General features: G+C 41.8%; 1 protein-coding gene across 1 annotated transcript in view; it reads right to left on the reverse strand.

The window, feature by feature from the left end:
- The window catches only part of LOC120019560 (uridine diphosphate glucose pyrophosphatase NUDT14-like), a 32,290-nt gene that overhangs the window by 4,223 nt on the left and 5,715 nt on the right, over positions 1 to 22,352 (reverse strand). Inside the window, exons 2-4 of the mRNA XM_038962864.1 lie at positions 9,899 to 9,942; positions 6,839 to 6,903; positions 4,114 to 4,423 (exon numbers count right to left, since the gene is read on the reverse strand). Coding sequence (XP_038818792.1) covers positions 4,114 to 4,423; positions 6,839 to 6,903; positions 9,899 to 9,942 — 419 coding nt within the window. The remainder of the gene's footprint in view (positions 1 to 4,113; positions 4,424 to 6,838; positions 6,904 to 9,898; positions 9,943 to 22,352) is intronic.

Raw genomic sequence — 22,352 nt, forward strand, 5'->3', positions numbered from 1 at the left:
CAGACACAGCAAACCTTCTTGCCACAGCTCGCATTGATGTGCCATCCTGGATGAGCTGCACTACCTGAGCCACTTGTGTGGGTTGTAGACTCCGTCTCATGCTACCACTAGAGTGAGAGCACCGCCAGCATTCAAAAGTGACCAAAACATCAGCCAGGAAGCATAGGAACTGAGAAGTGGTCTGTGGTCACCACCTGCAGAATCACTCTTTTATTGGGGGTGTCTTGCTAATTGCCTATAATTTCCACCTTTTGTCTATTCCATTTGCACAACAGCATGTGAAATTTATTGTCAATCAGTGTTGCTTCCTAAGTGGACAGTTTGATTTCACAGAAGTTTGATTGACTTGGAGTTACATTGTGTTGTTTAAGTGTTCCCTTTATTTTTTTGAGCAGTGTATTAAGTTAAAAGAAAAGTGTTAATTACAACAATACTGAATGGTCATTATTATAAATTTAAAAAAAGAATAAATAAAAATTGGTATCGGCTTATTTTGGTCCTCCAATAATCAGTATCGAAAAATCATAATCGGTCGACCTCTCCTCTATACCATCTACTGCATCTTGCCTATGCCGTTCGGCCATCGCTCATCCATATATTTATATGTACATATTCGTTCCTTTACACGTGTGTATAAGGTAGTTGTTGTGAAATTGTTAGATTACATGTTAGATACACTGCATGGTCGGAACTAGAACCACAAGCATTTCTCTACACTCGCATTAACATCTGCTAACCATGTGTATGTGACCAATAAAATGTGATTTGTCACGTAGAGCAAGCCAGAAGGCTAAACTGAAAAACCTAACCTCTATCAAATTAAAAGATGGCGGAGCCGCAAAAGTATTTCTGTGCAAGGGTGTTTATTTATGTAGTGAATCCGGGAAGAAAAACAACAGTAAAACCATCCAAAGTATCCATTATGCTCAATCCAAAATGGTTCCCCCCTGGAACTGAAAGAGAGGCTCCTTTTGTAGGGGAAGCCCCTCCCATCAGAACATACCCAGCACTAATTAATTAAGCAATTACCTTCATCAAAGCCTACATTTTCCACTCAGCTAAACATAATGAATTACATATATTGCAACATGTTTCTCATGATACAATATACCAATATAACACATTTACAAAATCCCATCCCTACTGACATGGAGTCTTCCAATATGCCCATTCACATGAACGAGCCATTCGGGACAGGCACTACAAAGCCAGCCCGATTACCGTAGCTCTGGTCCTTATCTGGTCCGTATCTCTTAAATACAAGTTAAACTAAATGCATGCTCTTCAACCGATCGCTGCCTGCACCTGCCCGCCCGTCCAGCATCACTACTCTGGACGGTTCTGACTTAGAATATGTGGACAACTACAAATACCTAGGTGTCTGGTTAGACTGTAAACTCTCCTTCCAGACTCACATAAAACATCTCCAATCCAAAATTAAATCTAGAATTGGCTTCCTATTTCGCAACAAAGCATCCTTCACCCATGCTGCCAAACATACCCTCGTAAAACTGACCATCCTACCGATCCTCGACTTCGGCGATGTCATTTACAAAATAGCCTCCAACACTCTACTCAACAAATTGGATGCAGTCTATCACAGTGCCATCCGTTTTGTCACCAAATCCCCATATACTACTGTCGTGTCTTTGACTATGCCAGATTAATTGCTATGACATGCTATTCTATAAAATAATTTCTCCGTAATTAATATTACCTGATTGAACTAATCATGTAAATGTTAATTAACTAGAGAGGGACACCACGAAAGAATATTTATAGAGCTGTTATCTTTCGAATAAACTCTTAAAGATTTAGTAAGATTTTACATCCATAACAGTCACATTAATCGTAATTTTATTCAGTCTCATCTGAAAGTTGCAAGTCCTTGGTTATCTGCAAGAATCCTGGCTAACAAGTTGAATCAGCAATACAAAATTGGGTTTAATTATTTATTTACTAAATACCTAACTAATCACACAGAATCATACATATACAATTAAATCATAACTTGATCACAAATTACGTCATACAGAAAAACGTCCCTAGCGGGCGGAATAGATATGACAGCTTGTTACACAAAGGGAAGGGGCTGAGTCCTAGTGAAAGAGCGGGAGACTGGAACATAGGCGAGCTGTGCTATCGTAAATACAGTATCTTATGCATTCTAAATTACCGCCCATTTGAAAAGGAATGCAATAAATATTTACTCTGAGCTGCGCTTCAGTAGGTTGGTGGTAGATGGACCGTGTCGCCAACCCGAGTCCTCTGTCCTTTGAAGAATGTCTCTGGTAGTCACGGGATACGTTGTGTGTAGTAGACGGGATACTTGGACTGTCCTTCCTAACCTGCGTTTAGCTGTTGCTAACTCAACGGCTAGGAGATATCACTTCTGTAGTGAATACGAGTTCAAAGTTCATACCATTCACAATCAAAGTCCATGCTGATGTTGGCTTAGTTCTGTAGTTATCTGAACCATTCTGACACCGGACCGTCATCCTAGTGTACCCGGAACAGAAAGTTATATTCTTGTCCAATGGCTTTTATAGTGGAGGGAGAGGGGTGTGTCTGAAAAGTTTATAACCCATGCCTCTTCACAGGGGCGGGCCACTGTGAGCAGAGGAAAACTTATGAAAGTCCAGATCTCTCATTTGGAAGCTAAAATTACATTTCACCTCTTCACAAATAATTTCATATTCAAACATTTGAATTAAACAACAATTCCATGTGAATCCGATACCTCTGACGTTTAGACTTTCCACAGTAGAGTTTATGTCATTCTATCATTGATGAGAATGTGTCAGAGGGCAACCGAACTGACATAATATACCTTAAGTACCACCGCATATGTTCAGTTGGTCGGATTACCAGAATATAGTACATTTCCCCCAACTTCTGATGTTACCCAGAATCTCTATGTTAACCCATGGGTTTCCTTATGTCACATCAGTTATAGTAGGGAGAGAGAAAAAGGGGGAAAGAGGTATTTATGACTGTCATAAACCTACCCACAGGCCAACGTCATGACACTACCCACCACTGCGACCTGTACGCTCTCGTTGGCTGGCCCTCGCTTCATACTCGTGGCCAAACCCACTGGCTCCAGGTCATCTACAAGACCCTGCTAGGTAAAGTCCCGCCTTATCTCAGCTCGCTGGTCACCATAGCAGCACTCACCCGTAGCACGCGCTCCAGCAGGTATCTCTCACTGGTCACCCCCAAAGCCAATTCCTTTTATGGCCACCTCTCCTTCCAGTTCTCTGCTGCCATTGACTGAAACGAACTACAAAAATCTCTGAAACTGGAAACACTTCTCCCTCACTAGCTTTAAGCACCAGCTGTCAGAGCAGCTCACAGATCATTGCACCTGTACATAGCCCATTTATAAATAACCCAAACAACTACCTCTTTCCCTACTGTATTGATATATTTTGCTCCCCAGTATTTCTTCTTTGCACACTCATCTACCATTCCAGTGTTTTAATTGCTATATTGTATTTACTTAGCCACCATGGCCTATTTATTGCCTTTACCTCCCTTATCTCACCTCCTTTGCTCACATTGTATATATACTTATTTTTCTACTGTATTATTGACTGTATGTTTGTTTTACTCCATGTGTAACTCTGTGTTGTTAAATGTGTCGAACTGCTTTGCTTTATCTTGGCCAGGTCGCAATTGTAAATGAGATCTTGTTCTCAACTTGCCTACCTGGTTAAATAAAGGTGAAATAAATAAAATATGCCTACTATTTGTCTATTAAATCTTTAAATATAGAAGTCATTCAACCTCATCTTTGGGTTCAGCATTTTACACACTTTGAGCAAATCAATTATTCACGACAGTGTGTGTGTGCGCACCTGTATGAAGCTATGGGTGTGTGTGTCTGTATGAAGCTATGGATGTGTGTGTCTGTATGAAGCTATGGATGTGTGTGTCTGTATGAAGCTATGGATGTGTGTGTGTGTGAAGCTAGACGCTAATCTTGGGTCAGTTTTGCATTTTCCCAGCTAATGAATACGGTTAGGATTGCAGGAGGGGAAGCTACTCCTAGATTTGTACCTAGGGGAAACTTCAGCCGGGAGCCATACGTGCACACACACACACACACACCTGTACGAGGTGATCCTCCGCAGCTTGGTGACTGGCACGTCGTAGCCACACTCCTCCAGCACCTCCTGCCTGGCAATCTCCTCCAGCGACAGGTCGGCCTTGTCCACCAGGCCTGCACACAGCTCGTAGGTCATACCCGCCGAGCCCGGGGGCTGGGGGGTCTTGACGCCCCCAGCAACAGCCTCCTCCTGGGGAGTCTCGCCGATGGGAGTCTCTGGGATAGCAGTGGCTGCAGCCCCCTCTTCCTCCTCCCCCGCCGCTGCCTGCACGGCTGGCTCCTTGGTCCTCTCCCACTCACACATGTACACGGCTGCGACAGGGTGGAGGGAGAGTGAATGGGGAAGAGCGAGATAGCAACATGTGTTACACTATAGTGACCTGGGGACCCAGATACATCACTGAGAAAAAGGTATCATTCCTTTCACTTCTCAACAATAGGGATTGCGCAGTTCATACAAAAATCTAAGTCTACGTTTTTATTCTTCAAATAGGCCAAAATTGAAATTATATAATAAGAGTCTGACAAATTTTGTATAGTAAAATCGTACCCCTATAGAAATCACTACACGCATACCTCTACACACCCCTGAAGTTGTAAAAACCTTGCTGGTGGAAGTCAACACCGTAATAAGAGACTGGTAAAAAAATATATATATATATATACTTTTTTTAAATAAAAAAGGGGACACAGATACACTTCCCTCCGTTATGCATCGACATTGAAGCTAAAATTTTCTATACTCCAAGATTTGGATTTGAGATCAAACGTTTCATATGAGGCGACAGTACAGAATGTCACCTTTCATTTGAGGGTATTTTCATTCATATGTTTTACTGCTCAGAAATTAAAGCATTTTATATATATCTAGTCCCCCCGTTTGAAGACGTCACTTTTTGGACAAAAAACACTTAGTGTATTAAAGTAGTCCAAAGTTTAGTATTTGGTCCCATATTCCTAACACGCAATGACTACGTCAAGCTTTTGACTATACGCACTTGCTGGATGTATTTTCAGCTTGTTTTGGTTGGGTTTCAGTTTACGTTTAGCCCAATAGTAACTGAACGGTGAATAATGACTGGAGTAACTTTCTGTATAAGTTAGTAGATAAGATGTTTCTGAACACCAGTCCTAAATAACCCTGAATGCAATAAAAATCATGAATAATGAGTGAGAAAGTTGAGGCTACAACAAAACATAATAAACCTCTAACCCATTATCAATAGCAGAGGAGATTAGCATTGTATTTTAGAGGGGATATGATCTTGGTCCCTCTAACTTTCTCAGTTATTCACAATTCATTCATGATCATCCATAATCAGTGTTGCATCGACATAAATGTAGAAATGTTCAGATACATCTTCTATTCTTACTTACAATAAAAGTGACTCCAAAATGACAATACATCGTTCACCGTTCACTTCCTTTTGGGCTAAACATAATACAAAACAAACAAAAAAAACTAAATGCATCCAACAAGTTTGTAAAGTCACAAGCTTGATGTAGCCATGGAATATAGTAGCTAAGATGGGGAGAAGTCTGTCCATAATAAAGCGCTCCTCTGCCTTCTTAAACACTGTCAACAAGGCAGGTCCTACAGGCCCTAGTTTTGTCGGACCTAGACTACTGTTCAGTAGTGTGGTCAGGTGCAACAAAGAGGGACTTAGGAAAATTGCAATTGGCTCAGAACAGGGTGTGCACGGCTGGCCCTTAAAAGTACACGAAGAGCTAACATTAATGATATGCAAGTCAATCTCCCATGGCTCAAAGTGGAAGAGAGACTGACGTCAAGTGTTGACAAGCTGAATGTACCGAGCTGTCTGTTTAAACTACTAGAACACAGCTCAGACACCCATGCATACCCAACAACACATGCCACCAGAGGTCTCTTCACAATCCCCAAATCCTGAACACACTACGGGAGGCGCACAGTACTACAAAGAGCCATGACTACATGGAACTCTATTCCACATCAGGCAAATGATGCAAGCAGTAGAATCAAATTTAAATTTAAAAAAAGTTAAAAATACACCTTATGGAACAGCGGGGACTGTGAAGCAACAAACAAACATAGGCACAGACACATGCATACACACACAATAACATACGCACTATACACTATATTGTGTTGTAGATTTGTGGTAGTAGCGTAAGAGCCTGAGGGCACACACTTAAAGTATTGTAAATCCTGTTGTGAATGTATAGTAATGTTTTTTTAAATTGTTTAACTGCCTTAATTTTGCTGGACCCCAGGAAGAGTAGCTGCTGCTTTGGCAGATACAACATAGACCCGAACCCTGGTGACCACCACAGGTGTAAAGGTGGCTGGAGGCCGGGAGGAGAGAGCATGTTAGCCCTTTCTCAGTAGTAGACAAGCCTCGACAGTGCCAGACCGATCCCGGGCCACGTGTTACGGGGGATATTGTTCCACTTGACAGGCTCAAGTGGCAGTTCAGCAAAATCCGATATAATACACAGGTGCTGGCTAGGAAACTTGCAATGTGACAATAGCAGCACTTCCCGACAGTGATGAAGAAAGGTTGTGGTGGGTTCGATTCTGACCCACGCCCTTCTAACACTTTCTCCACTTTACTTTCATTTCCTGTCCCTCTTCATTGTCAAATAACTATGAAAAGGAATGTCAATTCCCAGTCCTTAGCAAAAGGTTGTTCTTACGGAGGAAACATGATTTGATTGGTCGAGGAGAAATTAAGTAGGGAGTTTTACCTGGACGGAACTGCTTGACCAAGATGAAGCAGTGTGAGGTGGTGTTGAAGATCAGCACCGAAACACTGGAAATAAAAGGGGGAGAAGAGAAAAATTATTCAGTTTGTTTAATTTATAATTTTTTGGGGCACAAGCAAAAGTGAAGTAATAATATTGTTAATAAACTAAATTAACTATATTACATGACATCACACACAGTGCACCAATTTCCTGCTTACAGAAATCAACTACAAAATACATATCTGCCCAGACTGCCCTAATTCCTTCTTCCTAATGTAGCTACAGAAGGGCACAAACTTGAAAATATGCTATTTGAATTACATCGTTCTAGTTTAAGAAGGAAGTCGCCCTGTTGTGTTGATGATAGTTGAGCGTTTACTCCACAAAATGAGATTGTATTCTAATTTTGGTATGAAATCACTAACACAAGCCATACATTTTGGCAGTGTAATATGTCCATGGATAGTCCTCAAATTCTAAACAAAAATATAAAACGTATCATGTAAAGTATTGGTCCCATTTTTTTAAATAAAACCTCCTAGATATGTTCCATATGCACAAAAAGCCTATTTCTCTCATATTTTGTGCTCAAATTTGTTTACATCCCCGTTAGTGAGCATTTCTCCTTTGCCAAGAAAATCCATCCCCCCGACAGGTGTGAAATATCAAGAAGCTGATTAAACAGCATTACAGGTGAACTTCGTTATTGGGACAATAAAAGGCCACTAAAATATGCAGTTGTCAGAACACAATGACACAGATGTCTCAAGTTAAGGGATCGCGCAATTGGCATTCAGACTGCAAAAATGTCCAGAGCTGTTGCATGTTAATTTCTCTACCATAAGCCGCCTCCAACGTCGTTTTATAGAATTTGCCAGTACGTCCAACCGGCCTCTCAACCGCAGGCCACATGTAATCACGCCAGCCCAGGATCTCTGGTTTCTTCACCTAAGGGGTCGACTGAGACCAGCCACCTGATGTAACAGAGGAGTATTTCTGTCTGTAATACTAATTTATGGAGGAAAACTCATTCTGATTGGCTGGACCTGGCTACCCAGTGGGCGAGCCTATGACCACCCAGGCCCAACCATGACTGTGCCCCTCTGCCCAGTCATGTGAAATCCATAGATTAGAGCATAATTTCGGCAATCTATACATAGTGCTGCACAGAAAATACTGGATGTACAGTTTGATATGACCCCGTGTATCTTTCTTCTTAATGCCCAGCAGGACTTTGTTCTTGATCCTGACAGAGAAAATTTGCTTATGACTATTACATACTTTGCTAAGAAATGTATTATTCTATTGTGGGCCTCTAATACCTCTCCTACATTTAAAATGTGGATTGACCAGATTGTTGACTTTCTCCCTCTTGAAACGCTCACTTATGATCTCCGCAAGAGACAGCCCAAGTTTGATAGACTCTGGTCTCCACTACTCAACTATATTTCAAATTGGACAGAGTGAATGGGGTGATTAGGGAAATGAGCAGATACATGTTGTGTAAGGTGCTGTAAAATCTAAAAACGAATTATTTGCTCGTCGTCTCAGCTAAGGCTGGAAATAGCTAATAAGAACCTTGATACTGCAAGTGTATATATATATATATATATAATGTCCCTTAATGTAATCTAAGGGATTTCCAAAAGTATTCTCAATTTTCTTTGACAGAGGAACCCACATTCACCAAAAAAGTTACAGAAAAGTCACATGAAATAACATCAGGAACACGATAGGTCTTATTTCCAACAATTGAGATGAACAAGAACTCCATCTACAACCATTCCAATAGTTGATTGATGATTTTCCAAGTTGACTTTATATTATTTAATGATTCTTGGAATTTGTTTTTTTGGATATCCAAAGTAGGTGAGTAAATTTGTTCTTAAACTTTTTGTAATTTGCAATGATTTTTAGTGAGACAACTCAAAATGCGAAATCCATTAACGCCAAGATAATGGAATTCATTGCCCTTGACAATCAACCGCTCTCTGTCGTGGATGTTGGCTTTTGCCGACTGGTCGAGCACCTCGGGCCCCGGTACACACTACCAAGTAGGCGCTATTTTTCAGATGTAGCCATACCGGAGTTACACAGTATTGTTGAAACGCACATCCATGAGCTACTTGCTATGGGTGTCACTGCTATTAGCTTCACGAAACGCCTGCTCAACAAAACTGCCGACACAGACCGTGGGGTTAAAACTTGCAAATGTACTCCACTAGAAGCTGTGAACAAGCGAGTCGGTGGCATTCTCTCTGAGCCGCTTTCCTGTGTCGCCACCATGTTCGATGCTAGGTACAAGGACCGCAACTTCGATGCAGACAAGAAACAGGGTTTACGTGAAATGTTACAGATACAGCTGGACAAGATGGAAACGGACACAGTGACAGTGTGCACCGAGGAAAAGAGGCCACGGACAGAGCTGAAACTTCACTGCTTGACGAAATCTTGGTTGAGAATAAAAACGACTTTACAAATGAACAACGAAACAGCACAGCAAATGAAAGAAATAGGTTTTGATTATGTTTTACTGGTAATGGGGATATGCCAACAAAATAACTTTTTGGTCAGTTTGTGTGTTTCAACTATTTAACTGTACTAGAATGCTTAAACGGCCGCTAAATGTTTTAATATCGGTATCGGGTATTTTGGCAAGGAAAATATCGGTATTGGCCAAAAATGTCCCTAGGTACAATAGTGTCAACTCATACCTCAGATTTTAAAATCTCCACAAGAAATGCCTAGAGCGTATACTGACTGAAGGGAGAAATTGTCTGGGCTTTCCCAAGTTCAAGGAAATGGCCTCAATATTATATTTTGTTAGTTTATTAGGTAGCAAGTCAAAGTGAAGGGTATAGGAAAGCGTTGGGAAGGGGGGGGCATGTGGGGTTTTGAAGGTCTTCACATCTGACCTTTAGGGACTCCTCTCAGCTGACAGCGAGGCCAATGAGGTAGTTGAACGAGTGTGTGTTTAAGTGTGTTCATGTGAGTACACCCAATCTCTAGCACAGAGTTTCTCTTAACAATGAAACGGGTCAATGGCAGATAGAAGCTCACCTGTCATGAGTTCGCATGAAGTCCCACGATTTCTTTGTCCCATTCTGTGAATGACACAAAAACAATACATGAATGACATTCACATTCTGAAAGAACTGTGCTAGGATCTAGTTAATTGTTCTACATGTTGGTGGGCTCGGTTGGATATCAAATCATCCATTAACTAGGATAGGGCGGTATCCAGATTTTCATTTAGTTGTGCCAGCCTTTTTCATCGCAGGATTTACAGTATTGCCGTCTTAGTACACAAGGGGCACAAAAAAAAAAGCTAATTGGGCATCTGTTACCAGATTGCTAACAACATTTGCACAAACTAATAGCAGATTTCAATATGAAGACTGCTAGCTAAATATGCTAACGAGCGCAAATGAAAAACAAATTACAAAGACTGGCAATCTAGCTCAAAAAGTTATATAAGTAGTAGCTACTGAAAAGTCATTTTTGGTGAGTTTGGACATTTACAAGCAAAAAGTACTGGAGAAAAGTAGCTACACATCAGTAAGAGCGCTGTCTACTGATGGAATGCCTGTTGTGAATTCTCATCCGAGTTTAGAAGTGCAACTGAAGCACAAAACTTGTCTGATGCCGAGCAAAGACTACAATAAGCATTTTATATACAGTACCTGTCAAAAGTTTGGACACCTACTCATTCAATGGTTTCTTTATTTTTACTATTTACATTGTAGAATAATAGTGAAGACAAACTATGACATAACACATATGGAATCATGTAGTAACCAAAAAGTGTTAAATCAAAATATATTTTATATTTGAGATTCTTCAAAGTAGCCACCCTTTGCCTTGATGACAGCTGTGCACACTCTTGGCATTCTCTCAACCAGCTTTATCTGGAATGCTTTTCCAACAATCTTGAAGGAGGTCCCACGGAGTTCCCTCTGCTTTTCCTTCACGCCGCGGTCCAACTCATCCAAAACCATCTCAATTGGGTTGAGGTCAGGTGATTGTGGAGGCCAGGTCATCTGACGCAGCACTCCATCTCTCCTTCTTGGTCAAATAGCCATTACACAGCCTGGAGGTCTGTTCAAATCAAATCCCCATCCAACAAGGGGTTCTAATAAACATATATTACGCACCTTCAAAGTGCTATGTATGTTGTGTAAATCAAATGGAAAGAAAAAAATAAGAAAAAAAATCGCAATTAAATGTCTAAAAATATATTTTCACTTTGTCATGATTGAGTACTATGTGCAGATGAGTGAGATTTAAATTTTATTTAATCAGGCTGTAACACGACAAAATGTGGAATAAGTCAAAAGAGGTATGAATACGTTCTGAAGGCACTTTATTATTAACGAGGTGGCAACGCTGTGTGTGCGCTCAACTGGAAAAAGAGGGTGCAGGCTTTTGACAATTTAGTACGGGTGCGGTCAGCTGGCTAGAGATTGTGTGTGTGGTGTAACGTTAATGATTCAAAGAACCCATCGAATGTCGGGGAAAAAATTATATAGACTATATTCATTACAGAGATAGATTGAAGCTAGTATACATTGCTGATCACCTCTTATGGAGCAGGTAGCGCAAATCTATTGATAATTGCCAATGCTGGCTAGTTAGCTTTTGACATTTCAGTAGGGGTGCATGTCAATTCTAGCTAGGTGGCTGTCATATACTGTATACCGCTAGATATCGTGTGTGTGTGGTGTACTGATTCAAAGAACCCATCAGATGAAATTTCAAAATAAATTTCATTATAGGGCTAGTAGATTGAAGTTAGTATCAATTGCTGATTGCCTCTTATGGGAGCAGGTAGCATTTTCTGTCTGGCTTAGTGTGACAAAATGAAAATGTAGAGTTTCCATCAACCTCGCGCGCAATGTAGACATCAAAGAACGCCGCAGTTCGCAGGTAGAGTAGTGGGTGAAACCATTCACTTCAGGAAAAGGGGTGAAATAAATAAAGTTACCTTTCATTACGTGTTGCTGAATTCATACGAATATTTGCTTCCATTGTAGTAAGGTTGGTAATAGAAGAGGTCTTCGGACTTACCATTTTTGTATTATTTTCTTTGAAAGAACAACTAGTGGGTTTTGAGTGCTTCTCCCGTATTTGGGAAGTTGGTCTGCTCCTCAGTCAGAGATATTCTGAGAGCAGGTTCGCGTCTCCTTCCTCTGTATATAAAAAAAACTGCATAACAAGTGTCGTTGGAAAACGGGATCATATATCCTAAAGTCAATAGCGAATGTGACTATGTACAGTTGAAGTCGGAAGTTCACATACACTTAGGCTGGAGTCATTAAAACTTGTTTTTCAACCACTCCACAAATTTCTTGTTAACTAACTATAGTTTTGGCAAGTCGGTAAGGACATCTACTTTGTGCATGACACAAGTTATTTTTCCAACAATTGTTTACAGACAGATTTGACTTATAATTCACTGTATCACAATTACAGTGGGTCAGAAGTTTACATACACTAAGTTGACTGTGCCTTTAAACAGCTTGGAAAATTCCAGAAAATTGTGTAATGGCTAAGAAGCTTCTGACAGGCTAATTTACATCATTTGAGTCAATTGGAGGTGTACCTGTGGATGTATTTCAAGGCCTACCTTCAAACTCAGTGCCTCCTTGCTTGACAACATGGGAAAATCAAAATATAATCAGCGAAGACCTCAGATAAGAAAATGTGGACCTCAACAAGTCTGGTTCATCCTTGGGAGAATTTTCCAAAAGCCTGAAGGTAACCGCGTTCATCTGTACAAACAATCGTACGCAAGTATAAACACCATGTGACCAAGCAGCTGTCATACCGCTCAGGAAGGAGACGTGTTCTGTCTCCTAGAGATGAACGTACTTTGGTGCAAAAAGTTCAAATCAATCCCAGAACAGCAGCAAATGACCTTGTGACGATGCTGGAGGAAACAAGTACAAAAGTATCTATATCCACAGTAAAACGAGTCCTATAATCGACATAACCTGAAAGGCCGCTCAGCAAGGAAGAAGCCCCGGCTCCAAAACTGCCATAAAAAAGAGCCAGACTACAGTTTGCAACTGCAAATGGAGACAAAGATCGTACTTTTTGGAGAAATGTCCTCTGGACTGATGAAACAAAAATAGAACTCATTGGTCATAATGACCATCGTTATGTTTGGAGGAAAAAGGGGGATGCTTGCAAGCCGAAGAACACCATCCCAACCGTGAAGCACCGGGGTGGCAACATGTTGTGGGGGTGCTTTGCTGCAGGAGGGACTGGTGCACTTCACAAAAGAGATGGCGTCATGAGGAATGACAATTATGTGGATATATTGAAGCAACATCAAGACATCAGTCAGGAAGTTAAAGCTTGGTCGCAAATGGGTCTTCCAAATGGACAATGACCCCAAGCATACTTCCAAAGTTGAGGCAAAATGGCTTAAGGACAACAAAGTCAAGGTATTGGCGTGGCCATCACAAAGCCCTGACCTCAATCCTATAGAACATTTGTGGGCAGATCTGAAAAAGCATGTGCGAGCAAGGAGGCCTACAAACCTGACTCAGTTACACCAAACCTGACTCAGTTACACCAAACCTGACTCAGTTACACCAGTAATAAAGGGCTCCGTTTGCTACCCAATTCTGCTCTCCTGCGCCTGACTTCCCTGCAGTTACACATACCTTACAGTGGCCTACAAACCTGACTCCGTTACACCAGCTCTGTCAGGAGGAATGGGCCAAAATTCACCCAACTTATTGTGGGAAGCTTGTGGAAGGCTACCTGAAACATTTGACCCAAGTTAAACAATTCTACTAATTGAGTGTATGTAAACTTCTGGCCCACTGGGAATTTGATGAAAGAAATAAGACATTTCACATTCTTAAAATAAAGTGGTGATCCTAACTGACCTAAGACAGGGAACTTTTACTAGTATTAAATGTCAGAAATTGTGGAAAACTGAGTTTAAATGTATTTGGCTAACATGTATGTAAACTTCCGACTTTAACGGCAAAATAAATATATACAGTTTATGTATTTAACACCTAATTCGGCAAGTTAACCAAGTTTTTACTGGCTTAGCTAGCCATGTTAACGACGGGATAACTTGCACTGTTGGTCACTGCACTACAATGTCACGATAGCTATTGCTAGCTTGTGCTTTATTGAAATATTAAGTGAATGTTTATTTTCTCACTACCTTAAAGATATCTCATGTCCTACCTAACCAGTGAACGTGTGGCTGTGACCGTCCTGTCAATGCCTGTCATCACTGTTTGATTGGTTTTAATCTGCAGTAAAAGATGAGTCAACCTGAAGTGTGGGTGTCTGTGTGCCTTTCTTCTGGGGGGGCTGTGTGAAGTTGGTTACAAAATTGGTGCCGTGACCCAGATCTACAAGATCAGCCGTCGCCGATCACCGGGAATACAGCAGTGCTCCAGAGAAGAGAACTACACCTGCGGTCAACTTCAAGAGACAGTCAATTTGAATATTCGTCATGAATAACATGTCCACACCAAAAAATCCAGGTACTCTGGTCAAGCCCAATGGTGATCCACCACTTTTACTGGTGTTAGGTTCTTATTTTTCAGAGTAAATAACTCACGGACACTAGAGAAGCTTAACCAAGTTTAATTCTTCCCAAAGGGTCGACACAGCTGTATTCAGACAACAAAAAAAACATAAAATATATATATATATATATATATTTTATATCCCACTTTAGACACTCCTCCTCTCATCTTATGGTTCCACAGTAATAGGGTAATAGAGTAATAAACCCGTATTACTCCCTTCAGGGGATCTGACCTCCTGACCTCAACTCCTCCTTCACCTAATCCACAGATGTCCATCTGCCTCCCCTATAGCAATCCTTTGATCTCCTCCCGTCCACCCAACACAATCCAAAGCCATCTGTCTTTCTACAGGGAACCATTAACTTCTGACATAAAACCCAGTCTCTTTCACTCCTTATATTCTATGCTTCTGATCTATCATTTACTTAATACCTAAATGTTCAAAGTTTAGCCGATTCCAACCCTGGTGAGTGAGGACTTACAATTTAGGGGAGTTAACTGTGATACTGTAACTCCCAGTATTGGTAGGTGGGCTCAGACAGCTAGAATGGTAGAGCATACTTTTACCGGGAGTCTGGTGTACCGTCAGTAAATGAACAAGAGGATGTTATTGATCAAACAACAGGTCAGAGTGATGGAGATGATAATCACTCCAATGATGATGAATACCATACGCAGCAAAATGTTATGCTCGATTTAGTCAAACAGATGGGTCAAGAGATTTGAAACAATACTGTGACCAGTCTGTCAGCAAGTAATACCACTCCATTCAAGGTAGCCGCCAACACCGTCCCATTGTGCATGCCAGACTGGTACAAGGTAAACTGTCATGAAATCTGATATGCGTGAGCCACCCACTTTCAGAGGTGATGGAACAGATAAATGTACTGCGTATGAGTGGCAGGAAATGATGAAGACTTACTTGGTAAAGAAAGCTTACAAAACGCCAGAGAAAGGTAATAAAATCATGGAACTGTTAATGGGGAGGGCAAAGGATTTAGTCAAGATAAAAATCACAGCAACCCCCTTGTAAACATCAGCAGAGACCCTGAGGTTATTTTCAGGATTTTGAAAGATCATTTTGGTGAGGCCATCTCCCCTACTATGCCACTTCAAGATTTTTATGAAACCAAACCTTATCCAGGGGGAGAGTAGCTTAGACTACTGGGTGTGCCTTAACCGAGTAGCAGATCTAGCTAATGAATGTCTACAAAGACAGGGCAGACAGATGGATGACGCGGGTCATGCGGTCACCATGATGTTTGTGAAGCACTGCCCCAATCTTGAACTGTACACAGCATTCGGATGCAAGCCTAGGGAGAAATGGACAGTGGGTGAAGTTCAGGAATTGATAGACAGCCACTAAAATGATAGATGTGCTACAAGGAGGAAACAAAACATATTGACACCCCAGGAAGACATCCAAAAAACAGAGGAGAGCTCAGAGCTCCCCATCCTTACCTCAGCAGTTCAAGGAGTTCAGAGTGGCAATGACAAAACCTGTAACACTGCTAGAACGGTTTATTATAAACCAAAACGCTGCTCGCCCCGCAACACAAGAGGGCCCAGCAGAACTGCACAGCTGTCTCCCTCCTTCCCATGTGCTATATGTCAAAGACGTGGCTCACTCCACTCGGTCTCACTGTCTTAATGACCGCCTGTGCTTCAAATGTCACAATCCTGGCCATCAAACCATAGACTGCCCACAAAAGCAGTAGGTTAGAAGAGAGGCACCAGTCGGGCAGCGGCCACAAAATCAAGGTCCAGCTTTAAACTAATAGGTCTGCATCTTGAGAGGAAAGGTGCAGCTAAAAGCTCAGCCCCTATAAATGACATTGATCCTGAAATAGAACTGTCTTCATACAAAGAGAAAAATCAAGGCAACAAAAATGTGATATATAAACCTACTCAGAGAATAACCGGCAATGAAAGTCTGTTCTACGCACCAGTGACCGTGCAAGGTTCAGTAGAACTAAGAGGATAGTGGTTCAATGGCCTGTACGTTAACTGAATCTGCTGAGCATACATTGCGTCGAAAACAAGTCTTAACTGAAAGCTCGAAATGTCCACTCCTGTAGTACTCGTCGGATGTGGAGGGCAACAGGTCAATCCCAAATGTGAATATGAGCTCCATATCAAATGAATGAACTGCGAGATGCTGGTGCCAGTATTAGCTGTGCCAGGGAAAACTGATGGTGATCATTGGAACAAATGTACTGAAACATGTCCTCCAACTAAAAAACGTTGAGGGATATTGGAAAGCAATATCACAACCAGCCAATGGCCTTTCTGATGAATCAGATACACTTATAAGCATACTGGCAAATGTTGACCATTGGCAAGGACGTAAAATGCCTGGGAAAAGTTGCCACTGTTCTCAGCCAGTGTGTGACACTATCCCCAAAACATGAACACTTAGTTTGAGGTAGACTGAAAGGAAAAGGGCAATTTTCCATTGGCAGTACTGTTATTGTAGAGCCCACAACGTCCCGAGAGGCACAGTGTGTTAGTGGGTCGTACTGTATGCCTACTGTGGGGTGACAAATGGATCCGCATGAAGGTGGTTAATCTCCAAGATCCCCCAGTTACAACTGAAGTGTAATGCAAAACTGGCAGATGTATACCCCTGTATAGCATTGGAAGACCTGGAGTTAAACAGCAGCTGCGGTCAATGTGATGACTAACAAGATGTTGCACAGAACGTCATTGGAACCACGACTGAACAGGCAGAAAAATGCTCATATGCTGATGTATTGAAAGACATGGGTCTGACTGATGATGACATTGCCTCCTGTGGAGTATCAGATGAATGGAAAAACAAGATGGCAGACCTGGTTGTGAAATATGACAGCATATTTTCCAGAGGGAAATTGGACCGTGGCGAAGCAAGAGACTGTGCATAGAATAAGACTGAAAGATGAGGCCTTTCAGACTTCCTTACAGCAGAGTGCCACCATGTGCCTTCCAAAAACTGAAACAAACCTTGGAGGAAATGGAAGAACATGAAATCCTCAGGAAATCTAATAGTGCATCCCCTCTCGTTCTTGTCTGGAAACCAAATGGTGAACTCAGAGTCTGTACAGATTTCCGCTGGCTCAACACGAGAACTGAGAAGGATGCTTAGCCCCTACCAAATCAAGCCGAAGCACTGGCGTCATTGGCCGGAAACTGCCTTTTCAGCACAATGGATCTGACATCGGGATTTTATAATATTCCCATACACGAAGAAGATTGTAAATACACAGCCGTTACCACACAAGTTGGCCTTTTTGAATATAACAGATGAGCTAAGGGCCTCTGCAACAGCCCAGCTATGTTTGCAAGGATGATGTCATCAATCTAGATGACTTACTAGTCTTTGGTAAAAGTGAACAAGAAGCACTCGAATGGTTGGAGTTGGTTTTCTGTAGACTCTCAAACAACAACTTGAAGCTTGCCCCAAAGTGACACTTCCATAGGCGTTCTGTGAAATTCTTGGGCCATGTACTATCTGAAAAAGGGATCCAGACTGATGTGGGAAAAGTGACAGTCATCAGTGAGATGACAGCCACTGATCTCATGGAGATGGATGGAAAAACTACTGGACTGAATAGGGTCCAGTCATTTCTCTGAATTTTGAACTACTACTCCCACGCCAAGGGTTTTCAAAATCGCCAAGCCACTACTGTTTAACAGCGGGACCGAAAAGCAAACGAAAAGATAAAATGGCAAGACTCAGTAGGCCGTCCCGGAGCATGACACCCGAAGACTGGACGAGTGAGTGTCAACACGCCTTTGATGAGTTAACTTCTTGCCACTATAAAGGGTGCTGTTTCGCATTAGCATAATTTGGTCTACAGATTAAACTGCCTAGTACGCAATTCTTGCTCGTACAATATGCATATTATTGTTATTATTGGATAGAAAACACTCTCTAGTTTCTATAGCCGTTTGAATTATGTCTCTGAGTGGAACAGAACTCATTCTACAGCACTTTTCCTGACAGGGAGTGAGATTTCAGAAATCTTGGCCTCTGGTCCCAGGTCAGTTTTAAAGTCCCTGTAAATGCTATGAGGATACAAACACTGCCCACGCCTTCCTCTAGATGTCAGTAAGAGGTGACAATTTGAATGGAGTCGATTGCGCAATCAGGGCCTGTATAAAAGAGCACAAGGCGGAAGTGGCTTTCTTTTCCTGCTGCGCCTGACGCACGAAGGACGTCGGACTGGCTCTCTTTCCAAGCTTTGGTTTAGCCACTTATATATCGCCGGTCATGTTTTTACTCGTTATAGGTGTTAAAAACATCATAAGGTAGTTAATTTAAACCGTTTTATAGCAATTTATATCCGTTTAGTGCGATTTTGAGGCATTTCTTTGTGATGCACTTTGAAGCGCCGGGCACGTTTCCAGTACCGGTCGAACGTTAGTGGCCATTTCGACAGACAAGAGGACATCTTTCGACCAAAAGACGATTAGACCGGAGAAAGGATACATTGCCCAAGATTCTGATGGAAGATCAGCTCATAGTAAGAAATATTTAAGATGATAAATCGTTGTTCTGTAGAAAAATGTTAAACGCATATTCTGCCATTTTTTTTGGTATAGCTTCGCTTGGCGAACCCTGTATTGCACAGTAAGGATAATTTTAGAAATGTAATTCAGCGATTGCATTAAGAACTAATTTGTCTTTCGATTCCTGTCAACCCTGTATTTTTTAGTCAAGTTTATGATTAGTTATCGATTAGGCTAGATCACTCTCAAAGATGGCGCCCGACATTTTCAGACCAGTTTTGCTAATATTCTCATTGTATAACCACGATTTTTGTGGCTAAATATGCACATTTTCGAACAAACTCTATATGTATGTTGTAATATGATGTTACAGGAGTGTCATCGGAAGAATTCTGAGAAGGTTAGTGAAAAAATTAATATATTTTGGCGATGATAACGATATCGCTCTCTTTGGCTTGAATCAATGCTCGGGTAACGTTTGCATATGTGGTATGCTAATATAACGATTTATTGTGTTTTCGCTGTAAAACACTTAGAAAATCTGAAATATTGTCTGAATTCACAAGATCTGTGTCTTTCCATTGCTGTGAGCTGTGTATTTTTAAGAAATGTTTTATGATGAGTAAATTGGTAATACACGTTGCTCTCTGTAGTAATTCTAGTCGCTTTGGGGAGATTTGTGATGGTGGCTGCAATGGCAAACTATGATTTATACCTGAAATATGCACATTTTTCTAACAAAACCTATGTTATACAATAAATATGTTATCAGACTATCATCTGATGAAGTTTTTTCTTGGTTAGTGGCTATTTATATCTTTATTTGGTCGAATTGGTGATAGCACCTGATGGAGTAAGAAACTGATGGAGTTAGAAAAGTGGTGTCTTTTGCTAACGTGGTTAGCTAATAGATTTACATATTTTGTCTTCCCTGTAAAACATTTTAAAAATCTGAAATGGTGGCTTTATTCACAAGATCTGTATCTTTCATTTGGTGTCTTGGACTTGTGATTTAATGATATTTAGATGCTACTATTTAAATGTGACGCTATGCTAGCGATGCTAATCAGTGTGGGGGGGGTGGGGGGTAATCCCGGATCCGGGGTTGAGAGGCGTGAAAAGTTAAAAGCAGCTGTAATAAAGGCTGTAGTTTTAGCTCACCCAGATTTGAGTAAACCCTTCATACTTTCGACTGATGCTTCAATTGACGGCCTAGGTGCTGTTCCGAGCCAGATCGCAGAGGGTGAGAGTAAAAGTAGACCCATTGCGTTTGCTAGTAAATCCCTCAACAAATCCCAAGCAAGATATCCAGCCCTCCGTCTAGAGTTTCTTGCATTGAAATGGTCCGTATGTGAAACATTTTGTCACTGGCTAAAAGGTGCCCAGTTTACTGTCCTGACAGATAAAAACCCACTCCCTCACATACTGACAAAGCCTAAACTTGATGCCTGTGAGCAGAGGTGGGTGGCGAAGCTAGCCCCGTATGACTTTGATCTGAAATACATACCTGGGCCACAGAACATACCCGTCGACTTACTCAGCCGTGTACCGTTCGTCAGTGACGGTACCACTCAACCCGTCATAGCAGAGAACGTATAAGAGACACTCCGGCTGTCTGGATTGCCAAGCCCCACCAAACAGTGGCATGACAGGGTCCCATCAAGGTACAAAGTCTGCTGAGATCTCTGATGAAGTGAAGGCACTCCTAGACAACCGCTTGTACCGAAAGGGGATCATATCCATGTGCACTGTCCCTCTGATGCAGCTATCCCAACATCTGCTGCAGGGAGGTTACCCAGCGCTACACACTTTTTGACTAGGAGATATCAAAGAGAAGCAGCAAGCAGATGAGACATTGGCTCGTGCTACCTATTATGTGGAAAGGAAACGGAGACCAATACATCGTGAAAGAGAACATGAAACAGTGGACGTGCAGAAAAATTTGAAGTTGGAATACAAGGATGGAAAACTGTACCGGAAATCAAAGGATAAAACAGGAAATAAGAGCTATCAGTTCAGTGTAACTTTGTCCCTGAAGGCAGATGTGTTGAAAGGAACACATGATGATGCTGCATACCAAGGTCAAGCAAGAATGTTACACCTCAGACAGAGGTTATTTTGGGTTGGTATGGATGAACAAGTTAAAGACTAGGTCATGAGATGTAGACACTGTGTTGTGAGCAAGTCAAGAAGACTTGAGGCAAGAGCTCCTCTTCAATCGATTAAGACAAGTGCGCCACTCGAGTTGGTCTGTATCGATTTCTGTTCGGTCGTAGGATGGAGCGAGTATTGACGTACTAATAATAACAGACCATTTTACCAAAGTAGCTCACGCCTTCCCTTGTACAACTCAGACGGCAAAACAAGTTGCCCAGAAACTGGAACAACTTTTTCTGTATTTACGGTTTTCCTCAGCGTCTATTAAGTCACCAAGGGGCCAACTTTTAGAGCAAGCTGATAGAGCTAATGGACCTAGCATGAGTGAAGAAATCTCACACAACTCGGCATCAACCAATGTGCAAACAAAGATTTAATCGTACTTTCGGGAATATGATTCGAACCTTGCCTCCACAGACTAAAGAGAAATGGCCTCAGATGATACAAACTCTCACGTTCGCATATAACTGTAGATGAGATGACGGGGTTCGCCCCCTTTTTACTTAATGTTTGGGCGGACCGCACAGCTATCGGTCGACACCATGTTTGGAAGTGTTCTGAGAGATGAGACCGTTTTGGGTTACAGCAAATTTGTAGACTCCTTTCAAAGAGATCTTCAGGAGGCCATGCGTGTTACACAGACAAACACATCAAAGGCACAGAAAAAAGCAGGCCAGAAAATATGACAAAGGTGAGAGGATGCACCCTGGAGGTCGGTGACAAAGTTCTCTTAGCCAACAAGAAAGAACGGGGCAAACGGAAATTGGCAGGTGTGGGGGAATCTACCATCTATGTCTTCAACTGGAGCAACCCAGATCTGCACATCTACAGAGTAGCCAACCCTTCCACAGACAAGGTCAAGGTTGTACACTGCAACTTCTTACTTCCTGTGAACTTTCTTTTGATTGGAGAGGCTGAAAAGGATACAACTGTTCCCTCCATCCTTTCAGAGGAGAGTTTTGCAGATGCCAGAACAATGAAACCAAACCCACTACCAGAGGTGGATGGGGGCAGTGATCAGACTGTAGTCGCCTCCGGGTCCTTGTTGATAGGACAAGAGTGTAATGGAGAAACCGAGTCAATGGGAGATTCTGAAAGCGAGCAGGAATCTGGAACTAGTGACTCTGGTCACTTGGAGCATTACGAATTTCAGAGCAATAGCGGCAGAGACCCAGCAGGAGACCCTTGCCACTGAGGATGATAGCTTGCAACACTTGGCTGATGAGATAGAAACGTCCTCTAAAAGCAGTCTGACTTTGCCCCAAGTGATCAAATTCAAACAAGCAAATCGGCCTTCCTTC

This window comes from Salvelinus namaycush, chromosome 24 (genome assembly GCF_016432855.1).
Source record: "Salvelinus namaycush isolate Seneca chromosome 24, SaNama_1.0, whole genome shotgun sequence".
NCBI lineage: Eukaryota > Metazoa > Chordata > Actinopteri > Salmoniformes > Salmonidae > Salvelinus > Salvelinus namaycush.